The 14,260-nt window shown below is 36.1% G+C and overlaps 1 protein-coding gene across 2 annotated transcripts in view; it reads right to left on the reverse strand.

Annotated features, from left to right (window-relative positions):
• Positions 1-13,930, reverse strand: part of Mlf1 (myeloid leukemia factor 1) — a 33,415-nt gene extending 19,485 nt beyond the window's left edge. Inside the window, exon 1 of one of the 2 annotated variants that reach the window (XM_010636919.3) lies at positions 13,662-13,737. In XM_010636919.3, coding sequence (XP_010635221.1) covers positions 13,662-13,672 — 11 coding nt within the window. In that variant the 5' untranslated portion in view covers positions 13,673-13,737. Of the gene's footprint in view, positions 1-13,661 lie in introns of both variants that reach the window. The other variant, XM_010636918.3, reaches the window with a different exon arrangement.
• Between the last annotated feature and the right edge of the window lie 330 nt (positions 13,931-14,260).

Raw genomic sequence — 14,260 nt, forward strand, 5'->3', positions numbered from 1 at the left:
ATTATTATTATTATATTTTGGTACCAGGGATCAAACTCAGGACCTTGCACTTGCAAGGCAGGCAGGCAGTGGAACCACTGAGCTAAATCCCCAGCCCAAGAATCTAAAAATTTTAATGCCTTATTATAATGGTTTTCTACCTTTATTCCAGTTGGAAGTCATTAACCCAGTAGTCAATTCCTTTTTTCTCATCTCAAACAAAAGCAATCTAATGCTCCATTGTTGGCCAAACGAGCCTACCAGAAGTTGGTCTTCCTTTTAGACTTCATTTCTGTTACATCCTCCTTAGAGATCACCCTTCCTACTCCTAATTCATTTCCAATCCTCTGATGTCACTATGAAGAGCTCCAAATTTCTGTTATCTGCCAGTCCTTCCAGGCAGAAACAGCTTTTCCTTTGAATTCTTTAATATTTGTATACATAAACCTACTCCATGGGAGCTCAGTTTTATTAATATATTACCCTGGAGGAAAATGCCTAATTGAATTTTGACTGGGTATGCAGGGAGATTGTTTTAATTCAGCTTTGGTTAGATATAATTTATATACAATGGCATTTATCCATTTTAATTGCAGTTTGATGAATTCTGAAAAATTTATAAAAGATAAAACCACCACAATTAGATATAAAATGTTTCTATCACCCTAAACTGTTCTCTTTTGTGCCTTTGTAAGTAATTACCTCCCTCAATCCTAGTTACCATTAATAAGCTGGCTCTATAGCTTTTGTCCAAAGTTTCATATAATGGAATCCTACTGTATGTTGTCCTTTGTGCCTAATTTTTTTTAACAGGCCTCTATGACTCATCTGTGTTATCAGTAGTTCAGTTTTACTGCTAAATTCACTGTATGTTTATGTTTCTACCACAGTATAATCACAGAATGCTCCTATATTTTGGGCCATCCTAAATAAAACTGCTATCAATAGTCATGTACCACTCTTTATGTATACTTTACATAGTCTCACTTATCTTGAGTAAACAACCCTCAGGTGGATTGTATGATTAAGAGTGCAATAATGGCATTAAAACTCAACTGAGGCTTCTAGTTTCACTATTCTTGCTGAAACTTGGTATGTCAGTCTTTTAACTATTCGAGTGGTGGTTTAATAATACTTCACCGTGGTGTTATTTTGTAATATTTGTCATTCTATACCTCCTTTGATAAAATGTGTGCTCAAATATATCTTGTTTTTAAAAATTTGTCTTCTTTTTATTGAGTTGTGAGAGCCTTTTGCTTTGTTTTGGTACTGGGAACTGAACTTGGGGGACTCTACCACTGAGCTACATTCCCAGTGTTTTAATTTTTTTATTTTTTAGATAGGATCTCACTAAATTGCTAAGCTACCCAGGTAGAACTTGAACTTGTGATCCTCTTGCCTCAACTTCCCAGAGTGCCAGGATTACAGATATGTATCACCAACTTGGCTTCATTGTGATTATTTTATGTTTTGAATTTCCTGTTTGAAAGTTGAAAAGTTTCCATTTTTATTTTATATCCTTCCAAATGGGAGATTTATTTGTGGTATACTGCAAATGCTCTGAAATTACTGAACTTAATTTCAATTAGGAACATTATAAACTTGATTTTCCGTATACTAATAAACTCAGTAATTTCTATGCGCAGTAGACAGCTACTAAGATGGCCTCCAACAGTGCCACTTCCTGGTATTCCTGTCTTGACATATTCTTCTCCCCCTTCAACATGAGTTGGACTTATTGGCTTGTTTTTAATAAGTACAATATCCCATTGTAGTCTTAATTTAAGAAGATGTTACTGGGCGTGGTGGTGCACACCTGTAATCCTAGCACTCAGGAGGCTGAGGAAGGAGGATTGCTGCAAGTTTGAGGCCAGCCTGGGCTACATAGTAAATTCAAGGTCAACCTGAACTACACAGTGAAACCCTGTCTCAAAAAAACAATACAAAACAAAAAAAGATACAAAGGTCTCACTTCTCTGTTACACTGTAAATTCCTCTATACCAGGAACTTTATTCATTCTTTTTCCTATTGCAGCTGTAATAAATTACTACTAATTCACTGACTTAAAACATAAATTTATATTCTCATGGAAGTCAGAAGTCCAGAATGGGCTTCAGTGAGCTAAAATCAAGGTGTTGGTAGGGTTGTGCTTCCGGACGCTATAGGGGATATTGTTTCCTTGCATTTTCTGGCTCCCAAAGACTGTATTCCTTAGCTTGTGGTCCTTTTCTCCATTTTCAAAGTCAGCATCTTTACATCTCTCTCTCTCTTGATCCTTGTAATTAAATTGAGCCCTCCTGAAGAACCCACCAATAAAGATATTTTAAGATTAACAAATAAACATCCTTAATTCTGTCTGTAGCTATAATTCCTCCTTGCCTGTGCAATAACATATTCACAATTTCTAGGAATTAGGATATGGATATCTTTAGGGGAACCATTATTCTGCCTACCCTAGACATGTTCCTAAAATAACAATATGTAAAGTAATTTCAAGAAAAACCATCCAACTGTTCCTGCCCAGTCTGCACAAAATAGTTCCAGAAGACTGAAATGCAATAAAACAAAGTTTGTGATTAACCTGGCACTAGTATGCTGAATGGGATGTCTATGCATGATGATTAAGGAAGTAATAAATTAAAGAACATAAGACTGAATTAGGACAAGTTCAAAAGAAAGCCTGAAAGCACCAGTTCCTGAAGAAAGAGATGTCCCAAGGGCAGCATTCTCTATGCACTAAAGACCTGATTTATAACTATTATTCCCTGTTAGTATTCAAGGGGATTTTTGAAATCTTTTCCAAGACTAATAAATGATTACAAAGTTTTTAAAAAATATGTAAGTAGAACTACTTGTTTTAATCTAAAAAAGGCTAATATTCACTCCCTGTTCTCAAAAACATCTACTGAAAACCTTTTCTTAAGTAATTACTGTTAGATTTTCCTTAAGATGGATGCTACCTTAAACAGCCCCTTTGTCAGCTTGAAGCAACTCCAGAAGAAAGGACTTTCGCCCAATAACCATAAAATAAAAGTCTGAAATGTTAAATTTCCCTCACCTTAAAATGGCTGCTCCATAAAATAGCCTTCTCCTTTCCCATAAGGTCCTGCTTCTCCTCTAAAATACGGCTTCTACCAAAGGAGTCTTCTTCCCAACATGTCCCTTGGCCAAAAATAACCTGATACTTGCTACCTCCTAGCAACTAGTGATATCACAAGCTCCCCCAGTCCCTGGCCACTACATCACTCCATTCCACCCCCAGCTCCTATAAGCCCCACCCCAGTCCTATAAGAAGCGCTCCCTGTCTCTGCCATATTGCAAGACAGCCTGGCACACCTTCCCCATAATAAAGGCTTGTTATGGTCCTGGTTTGGTCCTGGTTTTCGGCTGTTTTTACCTAACAATTACTCCTTTGATTTAGTATTTAAACAATCTTTAAATAGTCACATTCATGTGTTTTACTTCCTCGTAGCTCATTTATTTCTTCATAAAAGCATTCTCATTTCTCTTCACCAGCACATTAAAACTACAATGATTCCCCGAACCTTCCAATTTCTGAAACTCGAATGTCATTCCTTTCTCTGTAAAAAATATCCTGCCAGGCCAGGGATTTAGCTCAGTGGTTCCGCTGCCTGCCTCGCAAGTTCAAGAGTCCGAGTTCAATCCCTGGTACAAAAAAATAAATACATACATACATACATACATACATACATACATACATACATACTGTGCCACGCAGTGGGGATAGTGCCTGGTCTTTGGAGATTTTTTTGAGGCAATTTTCAAGTTCCTATTGGCCAGGAATTTGGGATACTTTCTAAAGTATGCCAGGCATAATCTACAAAGGATAAAGCAATGATTGAACTTGCTCATTTATAACCAAATAACTCTGTAAACCTCAGTACCAACCTTTTTCCTTAGCCAGCTTTTCTTCTTCATGTCTCCATTTCTATTAAAGGCACACCCATTACTGTCCAGGTCCACTCTTGGGTTGTGAATATTTTTGCTTCTTAATCCAGTTTTACTCTTAATCAAAATTTTAATATTTGGTTTCTGTTTCTTTTTTTTTTGTGTGTGTGTGTGGTACCAGGGATTGAACTCAGGTCCTTGCGCTTGCGAGGCAGGCCACCGAACTGCTGAGCTAAATCCCCGGCCCATCTGTTTCTTTTTTAATGGCTACAATAGCCTCTGCTATCTCTGAAGATATATCATTTATCCATAGTTTAGTATTTTAACATTCTTCTACTTTCTTCCTTAATATCCAAATTGCCATCTAGTATATTACTTCACTGTAAAACTTTAATATTTCCTGTATTGTAGGTATGCCTGTAATCAATTTCTAGTTTTTTTATCTAAAAATATTTTAATTTACTGTTTATTCCCCACCCCCCAGTACCGGAGATTGAACTCGGGTCCTTGCGCTTGCAAGCCAGGCCACTGAACTGCTGAGCTAAATCCCCGGCCCTACTGTTTATTCTTAAAATACATCTTCAGAAGCTAAATCTAAGTTAACAGTTTTTTTCTTTCTTTCCACATGTGAAGATTACTTCACTTTGTTGGCCTTTGTTGTTTCTGGTGAGAAGTCAAAGGTAATTCAAAGTGTTTTCCTATATCCTATTTACCAGATTTCTCTATCACTTGCTTTCAGAAGTCTATGATGGACCTAGGCATGGTTTTCCTCATGTTTATCTTGCTTAGGGTTCACTTATAGCTTAACTCAATAATGTGGTAACTTACCTATTTATAGTAGTTTTGACATCTGGATATTACATATATATATATGAAATATATGTATTACATATATATATGTATTATATATAAATCCTAGGGCTTTTTCAATTTTTTTCTTATTTTTAGACTAACTTCTATTTATATTTAATTTACAGATTTTTCTAATACTTCCATTCTGCTGTTAAGCCCAACTAGTGGGATTTTTTTTCTTTCAAATCTTATTCTTTTAGATCTAGAATTTCTATGTGGTATGTATGTATACACCAAATTATATATATTTTAAATGTATGTAATTTTACTGCCTATCTTTTCACTCATTGAAAGCATACTCTGCATTATATCATTGTGCAAAATTATAATAATTACTTTAAAATTCTTATGTTAATTCTATTATCTGGGTCATTTCAGGGTCAATCTCTAATGATTGTCTTTTATCTAGAGAATGAAGTACATTTTCCTGTTAAGTAATTTTGAATTATATCTGTATATTATCTATTATATTGTGATAGCTCTGGATTTCATTATATTCTTTATTACCTGTTGGATTCTTTTTAAGCAGGTAATTAATCTGGTTGCCCTTAAAATTCTGTCTCTTGCACAGTAGTTCAAATCTCTAGTTCTTTTATCCTTAGCTGGGCTGTTTTAAGTCTGTTTCATCCTAAAATAAGTTATTTAAAGTATTAGGTGCTCACTCTCTCTGATTTTCTTTTTTAAACACCACCCTCCTTCCCCTTTCTCAGTACTGTGGCTATACTGAACTGTCATTGGTTTTTAAGCTTGGTTTTTAGACTTGAATCTTCTAATTTTGAGTTTTACCTTCTATACATGGGACTTGCCTTCACTCTAGGCTTTTTTGTTATTGTTGTTGTTGTTTTTGCTTTGTTTTTTCCTTTTTGCAATTGTCCAGTGCTCTCCAGGATGTCTGTCTTTGGTCATCCTCTAGTGCCTTCTTCAGAAAGTTGATTTTACATTTTTCTTGGCTTATGGCATTTTATATATAAGAGCATTGATCCACAGGGAGCTTTTTGGTCGGAGTGGAGAAAAAAAATCATTTGAAAATATAATTACCTGTTCTTATCTCACTATCTTTGATTCCTAAAGTATTGGATCTATTTGGTTAGTGTAGTTTCTGTCTTCTGTATTTGGAAATATTACCTATAATTATATATCTATATCCATCTATCTTTCAACAGAACAGGAACATTAATTAATGTGAGGAAATGATATGGTTTTTTGAGACAGGGTCTCACTGTATAGTTGAGGCTGACCTGGAACTCACTGTGTAGCCCAGGCTGGTCTCGAACTCACAGCAATCCTCCTGCCTCAGCCTTCCGAGTGCTGGGATTACAGGCGTGTGCCACCAAGCCCGGCTTTAAATTATTTTTATAGATCCAATTTAGGATGAAGACGCTAGTACATGTGCTTAGCCCTGTAGTTTCATTTAATGTCTGAAATTTCCATTTCCCATATTTCATTCTCAGACTTTGCAGGCATCTCTTTCTTCTTAAAGTCTTGTTTTTATATACTCCCCAAACATTTTCAATTCAAAGGGTGTTACGGTTTGTGTTTAGACATCTCCTCAAAGCCTCATAGGTGGGGCTTTTTCAGAGATGGCTGGATCTGGTATATGATGCTGGGATTGATTCATGGTACAATGCTAGGCTCAATGCTCTAGGATTGAGGATGTGACTGGTACCTGCCCTGAGTAGCCTTAATAAAAGGAGCAGAAAGACACTGTTAAAGTCCCTTGCTTGATTTGCTGACTTCTACCCACCATGAACTGTTTCTCCTCTGTGATACCAGTATGCCACATCACCCTGCCTTGGAGCCAGCAAACTAGACTGAAACCTCTACAAACTATGAGACAAATAAAACTTTCCTCCTTTAAGTTTGGGTGTTGCGTATTGTGCCTCAGCAACAAGAGAAAAGTAACTAAAACAATGGCTCATAAACTTTAGCTTCTTACAATTTGTGTTCCCTTTTTACTTTCCCTTTCTTATTTAAATGAGATTTTTGTTATAATTCTGGAGGTTAGAAGTATGAAACTAGGGTATCAGCAGGACTCAGGACCTTGCACTTGCAAGGCAGGCATAGTTCCACTGAGCTAATTCCCCAGCCCTAGAACAATTCCTTTCTAATCCTCTGGTTAAAAATCAGATTATTCCAAAGTATTTGTTATACCTTTGTATAACAAAGCCCTGTTTTAAAAGTCTTCTTAACAACTGATACTTGAAAATGAGCAATTCAAAATGAAGTTGTTCTGCTTAGAGCTCCATACTCACTAGACATTTAGAGCTTAGATATGGTAATCAGTATGAAGGTTAAAATGTCAGTTCTTATTAATGTGCAGTTACTTAAGAAAACCACTCAATTCTTCATTTAGTATGTGAATGATATTTAATTTCAATAAAGAAATACTTCAGGGAACTAGATTTTGTTCTGTAAATAAATGAGAATAAAATAGTCATTACTTCCCTATAGACATAAAATTTAATGGGAAGCATGGTTCTTGTTGTGTTATAATTGGGCTGCAAATTCAACTAAATGTGACTAGTTTGAAATGTTACCCACATTTTCTTTATTTAAATAGGAACATATATAATCAAACATAAAACAAACGTTTAAAAATTTATATTTCTCTTATGAGTGATGTGAACAAAAGGCAGCATGTTGGGAAAAGTATTAAGACGAAAATGGGTTGATAGTCTGGCTTTTCTACCTGTCTGAGCCATCCAGAAAGAATCTGGCGAGTAGTTAGTTAAATTTGCATCTACCCAGAATAATAGCTGCTTACAGATGAGATTTTACTATTTCTCTGTTGTGTCTTAAATTCACTTTTACCAATTTTAAAAAACCTCCTAATAGCAAGGAGTTGTTTTAAAAAATTTTTAAATTAATGTAGAATGTTTTTTCAAATGAAAAATTAATAGTATTTTATATTTTTTATTCATTCACCTTTTTTGCAATTAAATATTTCATTTTTCTAGGAAAACAAATTGGAATGTCATGAGGTTTTAAAAAGTTCACACCTTAAAACCTAGTCATTTCATGCACATAAACTAACCAAAGGTAAAAATCAGAAATGTATATGGTAGTACTGTGGATTGAACCTTCATACTGAGCTACATTCCCAGCTTTTCAGATTATTTAAAAAATCTGAGATAGCATCTCACTAAATTGTCCAGGTTAGACTTGAAATTATAATCGTCCTGCCTCAGTCTCTTACAGTGCTGGGATTACAGGCATGCACCATTACACCTACCAAGTCAGATTTATGTGAAAAATACTTTGTATGTCTACAACACTTTTCAGACTCTAAAGTCAAATTTTAAGAAATATTTAAAAACTAGGTAAGTGCTCATGGTTTTATTGGGAGGAAACAAAGTTTGGTCCCAATTTTGGAGAAAATTTTCTTATATGGAAAATGTTATCAAAATACATCAAAACAGGGGCTGGGGATTTAGCTCAGTGGCTCGGTGGCCTGCCTTGCAAGCCCAAGGACCGGAGTTCAATCCCCGGTACCAAAAAAAAAAAAAAAAAAAAAAACAAAAAAAAAAAAAAAAAAAAAAAAGCAAACAAACAAACAAAAAAACATCAAAACAATGGGTTGCATTATTTCCTTTACTAAACTTTCTAGTTTTTAGATTTTTCATGAGAATACATTTTCACTTAAGTCAGGAAAAATTTAGTTTTACTCATTCTTACGATTAAGCATTTTGTCTCAGGATTGCTAACAAAAACTACTATGAAACTGAATGAAATTTTGTACCAAATGTACATCTCGTACATGTTATTTAGATCCAACTTCTATCATGAGAAAAATAAATTGTTGCCTTTTTTTGCCTTCTTACATGAAAGTGTTTATGTCTCATCCTTTAGATTGAGAATTTTGGTAAAGATTTGGACACAAAAGTTGTTGCTGTTATTTTTTAAGAGTTGGTAATGTTTCCTCTCAGAGTAAGTTTTTCTTTCTCTTTTTTTCCTTCTTTGGTACTGGGAATTGAGTTCTGTTTTTAAGACTTTTTCAAGAACAATACATATACACATTTTGCCCAAGTTATAAAATTCTTTGGTCTGTATAAAAATATATATATATTTGTACTTCTAAGTAAAAAGCATTTTTATTCTTCATTACAAGGATAAAGATCATTGACACAACCGCTCCATTCACTAAGGAAAATCTCTCCTTTCCATTATACATAATAGTGTAAAAGCTTAACAAAAAGATTGTTATAGCTCTCTCGATCATAAAAAAGTTCCCTAGTTTCAATGAGGTGGACTTCTCCTTAAAGAGAAGGTGTGCATGCCTATAATCCCAGCACTTGGGGCACTGTGACAGGCAATTACGAGTTTGAGGGCATATATAATCCAAGTTTTGATACTAGAAATAATATACATAAAATTAAAAAATGGTCCTGAGAGCAAATGTCATGACACCTATGAATTTATAATAGAATCCAGTGATGGGAAAATGTATAGCTGGAACCTAAGAAGTGTTTGAATGAACTAAATTCCCATAAGGTAATACTAATTTTCAGTATCTAGAAGCACAATCTAAAATGTTGGTGTGGCCAAAGCCCTTACTACTAAGAAATTTGTTGGAATGACTGTGTCTTCTTACAGCATGTAAGTACAGTAACCCTCTCCTTTTACAGAGATATTTACAATGTTCTTTGATAAAAGCAGGCATTATAACCTGGGTAGATGCTACAAATGGCATTCCTTGACAAAACAATTAACATATTATGGCCCTTTGTTCCTACCTCAATGGTTTTTATCTAATACACCAAATAATGCCCCAAATTAGAGCCTCATTCTATCAAATATTATTTTGAAATTCACAAAATTCACTCATACGGAATTTATATATTAAAATATGTCTGAGAAAATTAGAGTAGGTGCTAAAAATCACAGTAGCTATTGTAAGTCTTAACATAAAGTTAATGTTGGGGCCGGGGATTTAGCTCAGCAGTTTGGTGGCCTGCCTTGCAAGCGCAAGGACCTGAGTTCAATCCCAGGTATCCAAAAAAAAAAAAAAAATTAAATTAAAAAAATAAATAAAGTTAATGTTGGATCCTAAAAATCAAAACCCTAGAATCTAGCTGAGCGTTCTCAAGTTACCTTTAGTAAGAAGAATGTGAAGTGTATGTGGCAGAATACCAATCAGAACCTGACTATAACATCTTGGTGAAGGTTCTACATCAGAATACATTTCTGAAATAAATATATAAGTAGCCTTGACAATTGTTTATGAAAACGTATCCAATAGTTATTTTATTACCTGAGATAAGAATGGTCTAAATCAAGAAAACAGTCAATGTATATGAAATATATTAACTATCAAACTAGTTAGTTGACAATAGTAGCATTCATTAATAAACACAACTACCCCTGAGACACAAAATAATAATTTGCAAAAAATTTTAAAATAGATTATGGATATGTAAGTTTTAGATACTGCTGAGAGCAAGAAGAAAAAGTAATATCGTATGACTATTTCCAGAGTTACTTTGATCAAAGACTAGTCATCACGCATATAATGCTCATATGAAGAGTTGTGTAGCTTAAGGAAAATACAGTAATTAAAAACAAAGCTGATAGCCAGGTGCGCATGCCTATAATCCCAGCACTTGGAGGGCTGTGACAGGTGAATTGTGAGTTTGAGGGCACCTTGGGTTACATGGAGTTCAAGCCCAGCCTGGATTACTGAGACCCTATCTAGGAAAAAAAAAAAAGTCTGATAGAATTTGCCAGCTTTTAAATTTAACAGCCATTCTTTGTAGACTTGCCTAATCGGAATTTCATTTCTGTAGCTCAGAAGATGCGAATTCACATTTATGCACCAGGTAGAAAATTCTGGATCACACTAGATATATCTAATCATTGTTCTTTAGGGTATAGTGCATGCCAAAATAATTTTAACCTCAAATTAACTTCCTGCCTAAACATACCTACCACACACACACACACACACACACACACACACACACACACATGGTGGGGGGGGGATTAAATACAAAGTTGAGAGAAAAGTAGTATTTTTTTTGGTACTGAGGATTGATCTTTCACTTAAAAGTATTATTCTTGAAAGAAAATTGCATGGCAATAAGTGCCAGCCTTTTACTTTTGTATTTTTAACCAAGTTACAATATTATTTAAGAAAGGATATCTGAATATATTGTAAGAGAAATTTTCATTGCAATAAATTCAACTCTGAAACATAAACATTTAAAAAATCTGAAATATACCATAAAACACCAAATTTAAAAATATTACTTGTAAAGTTTTCCTTTAATTTTCTGTGCAACATTTAAGACATATTAAGAAGGTAAACATTGGAATTGAATACATTTGAATTCAAATGTACAGATTTTATTTTTTAGCTCAAATCTTTTAAGCATTTAACAATTTGACTAAGTCTCTTATTAGTCCCAAACTAGTTAGTATCTCTAATTTTTCAGCAAGAAGTATATTTTTATGCCTACTTTTGAATAATTAATAAATTAGTAGAACATGCTAAAATTGACTATTCATGATTGTGAATTAATGGATTGTATTCTAAATAGAAAATGCCAATATAAAAAATGGTATTTGTTGGGCTTGGGATTTAGCTTAGTGGTTCCATTGTGTGCCTCACAAGTGCAAGGACCTAAATTCCATCCCTGGTACCAAAAAAAAAAGATATTTGCTGAATGCAAATAATAATTACTTTCAGCACTTAACTAAATACTGCAAATTAACTATAAGACATAGTATGAAGGACAAGAAGCCACCATTGAACAATATTTACCTAATATTTTTTACATTAAACTTTCCAGTGGGGAACCTAATAGGCAGGTACAATGCTAGCAACAGAAACATTTACATAAAAATATGGAGCATGGTCTATATGTTTAACTTCCCTTCAGTTTTTTTTTGTTTTGTTTTGTTTTTTTTTTTTTTGGTACTGGGGATCGAACTCAGGTCCTTGTGCTTGTGAGGCAGGCAGTGGAACCACTGAGCTAAATCCCTGGCTCATCCCTTCAGTGTTCTTAAGTATGGTCAGTGATTTAATAAATGAGTCACTATTATGAATTCCTTATGTGGAACAAATCTAGACTCACATTCTCTTTCTTATACCCAGTGTGTTCACTCTATGTAAGTTGTAGAGAAAAATCGTAAGAATCAATCAGTTTTATAGAGTTAATCACAATAATTTTATCTTATATTTTCATGACATGGCTGCTTACACTGAAGAAAGCTGTAAAAAATGAAAGACTTACTGAAGTGTACCTGATGGTCTTTTCCACCATAAGCACAGAGGAATGGTGTTCTTGGATGTATGCCTACTATTTGTGGTTTGTTACTATTTCTGTCCCTGACTCTTAGATTCATTACCTTTACCCAGAGCCACTCAACAGTTTAAATTACACCTTTGCTAGAGGTTTTAAAGAAGATACATATCTATAGTTTAATTAAGGCTATTGCTCCTTTTGCTGTAATTAGGAATAAGAACTCAAAAATTATATATCATAATGTTAAGTGTTACCCATTATACTGATGTCACATTTACATAACAACCACTTCAACAGCTCAGCTAATCTGTGTAAATATATTTAGCTTCTACTGTCAGAGGCTTTTAAAAGGGAAAATTCAAATATAAAATTTAATAAACTTTCAAACTTGTTAAATGACACTAACTATAACGATTCCAACAGCTCCTGAACAAGTAATGAAAGTGATATAATAATAACATTGCTTAAGTCCCTATACACCTTAATTGCAATGCGTAATCTTCAGGGAAATGTTAATCACTTTATTTTTTCCTGTATTTTTTTCTATACATTACTTTTCCAATTACCACTTTTATGTTCTTGGCTTTAAATTAGTCATAACAAACCCATTTAAGTCAGTAAGACGTTTTTCTTTAAAAATACGTGCGGTAAACTGTAACCATTTTTAAATTATTTTTTTATTTTTTGCGGTAGCAGAGATCGAACTCGGGACTTTGCACTTGCGATGCAGGCGGCAGGCAGAACCACGGAGCTAAATTCCCGGCATAAAATTGTAATCATTTTAACCTTTAAAAAACAAACTGGTCCCCAAGCTGCATAGAAAATTTAAGGAATCAAAATAAGTCAAGAATGAAGTTAAAATTCAAACTGGCAGAACACTTCTGCAAAAAAGCATCCATAGCTTCTTGTCGTAAGTATTCAAATACATTGTTTTTACGCGTGTATAAGACCAAAGGAAGGGTTGAAACAAAACTAGATCATAGTGAAATTGTATCTGTCTGCCTTCTTCATAGGCTGGTATTACTTCCAGTTCGCCAGGTTTACTTACTTACCCGAGGTATTAAACGTATCCTGTTTCTGCTCCCTTGCCTTTTTAGAGCTCATGATGGGAAGGAGTCTTTCCAAAGAAGGCCCCCTTTGTTAGCAAACCGAGCAAAGAACACAAACAGTGCACATGGCAACTTCTAACCGCTCAGCTGCGCCCTCACAATCACATCCCCTACTCATGAAAAATGCTGATTTGAAAAACGTTTCCCATTTTAAGAACGTGTGCTAGAAGATGGCCCCCACCCTGATTCGGAATGAAAACGGATGTAGAAAGGGTCCCGCGAGCCTAATTCTCCACCAGAAGTTTCCCGGAGCTGGCAGCCACGTTCACCTGCGAAGTCCCCGCAGTTGCGAAGGCAGGATCCCGAGGCTGGAAGACGCGCGAGGCTGAGAGCAACGGGCGGTGCGTGTGCGTGGGGTGTGCGTGTGTGCGTGTGCGACAGCTCTCTCCACCTCAGGACCCTGAACCCCCTCCTCTTTATCCCGCACACCTAAACCCTCCCAGGAGGCCCTCTGACCCTCCCCTCCCTCTCCCAGCACGGTCCCGCTCTCGGCCGGTCTCCGGTGGCCTCCAAACTCCCTCACGCCATTTAGAACTCGCTCTATTCCCTTAAAATAGCTCCCCTCACGTTTGCTTCATTTCTGTGCTACCGCGGACTCCGACCACCAGCACTCACGAGAAGAACGGATCATCTTCGAAGCTGCTGCTCAGCATCCTGAACATTTTGGCTCTGAGTCGGGCAGCGGCGGACGCGGAACGAGTGGAAATCGGTGTAACTCGCGGGGGCTGCGACGGAGCCTCCTCCCAGCACCTCCGACTCCGCTTCCCACCGGCCGCGAAGGCGAGGCCCGCAGGGAAAGGCTGCACGGGACGCGAACGGCCTTCTTATTGGACGCTGGCCCCTCGGCGTCACCAATGAAGGCGGGGAACAGTGCGCCGCTGCCCTGGCAACGGATCAACACACCGCAGGCGAGAAGTTTGGTCTCGGTCCTGCGGTGCAACCTTTCACCAAGCCTCCTGAGTGATGGAGTTTGCTGTCTGGGCTGCAGGAACCAGAACATTAGACCACCCCGTCTGTGACCTTGGACAAATAGCCCTCCGTTTTGATCCCCTGGTCTCTTTTTAGAAAAATGGAGGTGTGTCAGTATTTGGACTAGATGACAACCAAAGTCTCATCACCATATACTGTAACCCACAGGAATGAGTTCTATATCTGCAACTTCACTA

This window comes from Fukomys damarensis, unplaced genomic scaffold, assembly GCF_012274545.1.
Source record: "Fukomys damarensis isolate Sample0158 unplaced genomic scaffold, DMR_v1.0_HiC HiC_scaffold_37, whole genome shotgun sequence".
Classification (NCBI taxonomy): Eukaryota; Metazoa; Chordata; class Mammalia; order Rodentia; family Bathyergidae; genus Fukomys; species Fukomys damarensis.